The 1,540-nt window shown below is 47.9% G+C and overlaps 1 protein-coding gene across 1 annotated transcript; it reads right to left on the bottom strand.

The window, feature by feature from the left end:
• Window positions 1-270: 270 nt before the first annotated feature.
• Window positions 271-1,218, bottom strand: LOC124959816 (olfactory receptor 2A12-like). Its single transcript, XM_047518249.1, has one exon. It carries the CDS (start codon window positions 1,216-1,218, stop codon window positions 271-273), a length of 948 nt encoding a protein of 315 aa, XP_047374205.1.
• Window positions 1,219-1,540: the final 322 nt, after the last annotated feature.

The raw sequence follows: 1,540 nt of genomic DNA, 5'->3' as shown, positions 1-1,540 counted from the left end.
TTTGTGCCAGATCCTTTGATGGATCCAGGGAAACAGAAAAAATAAGTCACAGGTCATGCTTGGCAATCTGTCTACAGTTGTGACCCTTGATATTTGAGGATAACCTAGTGTCTGGAGTCATCAGCAAGTTCACACCAGGTACCTACCTTTGCACATCAGTTTTCTTAACCACTAGTGACAATTCTTGACTGTCTGCTGTTTGGATAGGATGGAGGGGCCACAGACCCTCTTCTTTCAGATTTGGTTGTAGCCTTCTGTGTTCCAGTGGGCTTACTCAGGGACCCTGCCCCAGCCTGTTACTTTGAGGAAAGCCCTCTTCACGTCTTTGTTTCTGAGGCTGTAGATGATGGGATTGAGAAAGGCAGAGATGACATTGTAGAACAGGGCCAGTTTCTTGTCCCGCTCTGGGGAAGCATTGGCCCCAGGGTTCATGTACATAAACATGGCGGGTCCACAGAACATGGTGACCACGGTGATGTGGGATGCACAGGTGGAGAAGGCCTTGATCCGCCCTTGGGTGGAACGAATCCTTAGAATAGCAATGAAGATACGAATATATGAAGCCAGGATGAAGGAAAGTGGTATTAGGAGGAGGATGAAGCCCAGGATGAAATCTACTCTGTCATTGATGGATGTGTCTGCACAGGCCAACTTCAGAACAGCAGGGACCTCACAGAAGAAGTGGTTGATCTCATTGGGGCCACAGTAGGGCAGGCGCATGGTGAAGACAGTGTAGACTAGGGAACAACTGACACCCCACAGTCCACAAAAGATGACCATTGCCCCACACAGCCATGGGCTCATGATAACCTTGTACCTGAGTGGATAGCAGATGGCCACATACCTATCATAAGCCATGACAGAGAACAGCCATCCCTCAGTGATGCCCAACACCAGAAAAATGTACATCTGGGCCACACACCCAACATAGGAAATAGTTTTCTTCTGGCAGACCAGATGCACCAACATCTGGGGCACAGTGGTGGTGACGTAGCTCATGTCCAGCATGGAAAGGACACTGAGGAAGAAGTACATGGGTGTATGGAGGCGAGAGTCAAGGTGGATCAAGGTGACAATGAGTCCATTGCCCAGGAGTGTGGAGATGTAGAGAAAGAGGAAGAGATTGAAGAGGATTACATTAATTCCGGAATCCCTGGAAAAGCCTAGAAGGATAAACTCAGTCACAGAACTGCGGTTCTCCCAGGGAAACTCCTGCATTATTCTTCAGCTGCAGAAAGAGAAATGGTCCTACTGGTTCAGTTTTGAAGGCATATTCAGGTGCCATGGCCATTCCATTGCTGGAAAGATCAGTAGTCTTTTGATCCTAGTTGGGATTAATGTCAATTCAGAGACAGATCTACCTGGGTAGGGAAATTGCCAAAATTTAACTTCTCTGGCCATAATCTTTTCTGAAAACCCCCAAATCTCAAACCCCCAAATCTACCAGCCCCAGAAAGGCCACCTCCTTTTCTCTCCTTCAGGAGCTACCATCATATAGTGCATTGCTTGGGGCTCTTCTCCCTAGTTCTCGCTGCAGAGT

The sequence above is a fragment of the Sciurus carolinensis genome, chromosome 1 (assembly GCF_902686445.1).
Source record: "Sciurus carolinensis chromosome 1, mSciCar1.2, whole genome shotgun sequence".
NCBI classification, from domain to species: Eukaryota; Metazoa; Chordata; class Mammalia; order Rodentia; family Sciuridae; genus Sciurus; species Sciurus carolinensis.
The sequence above is the reverse complement of the archived record's forward strand: the minus strand, read 5'-3'. Positions and strand labels throughout refer to the sequence as shown.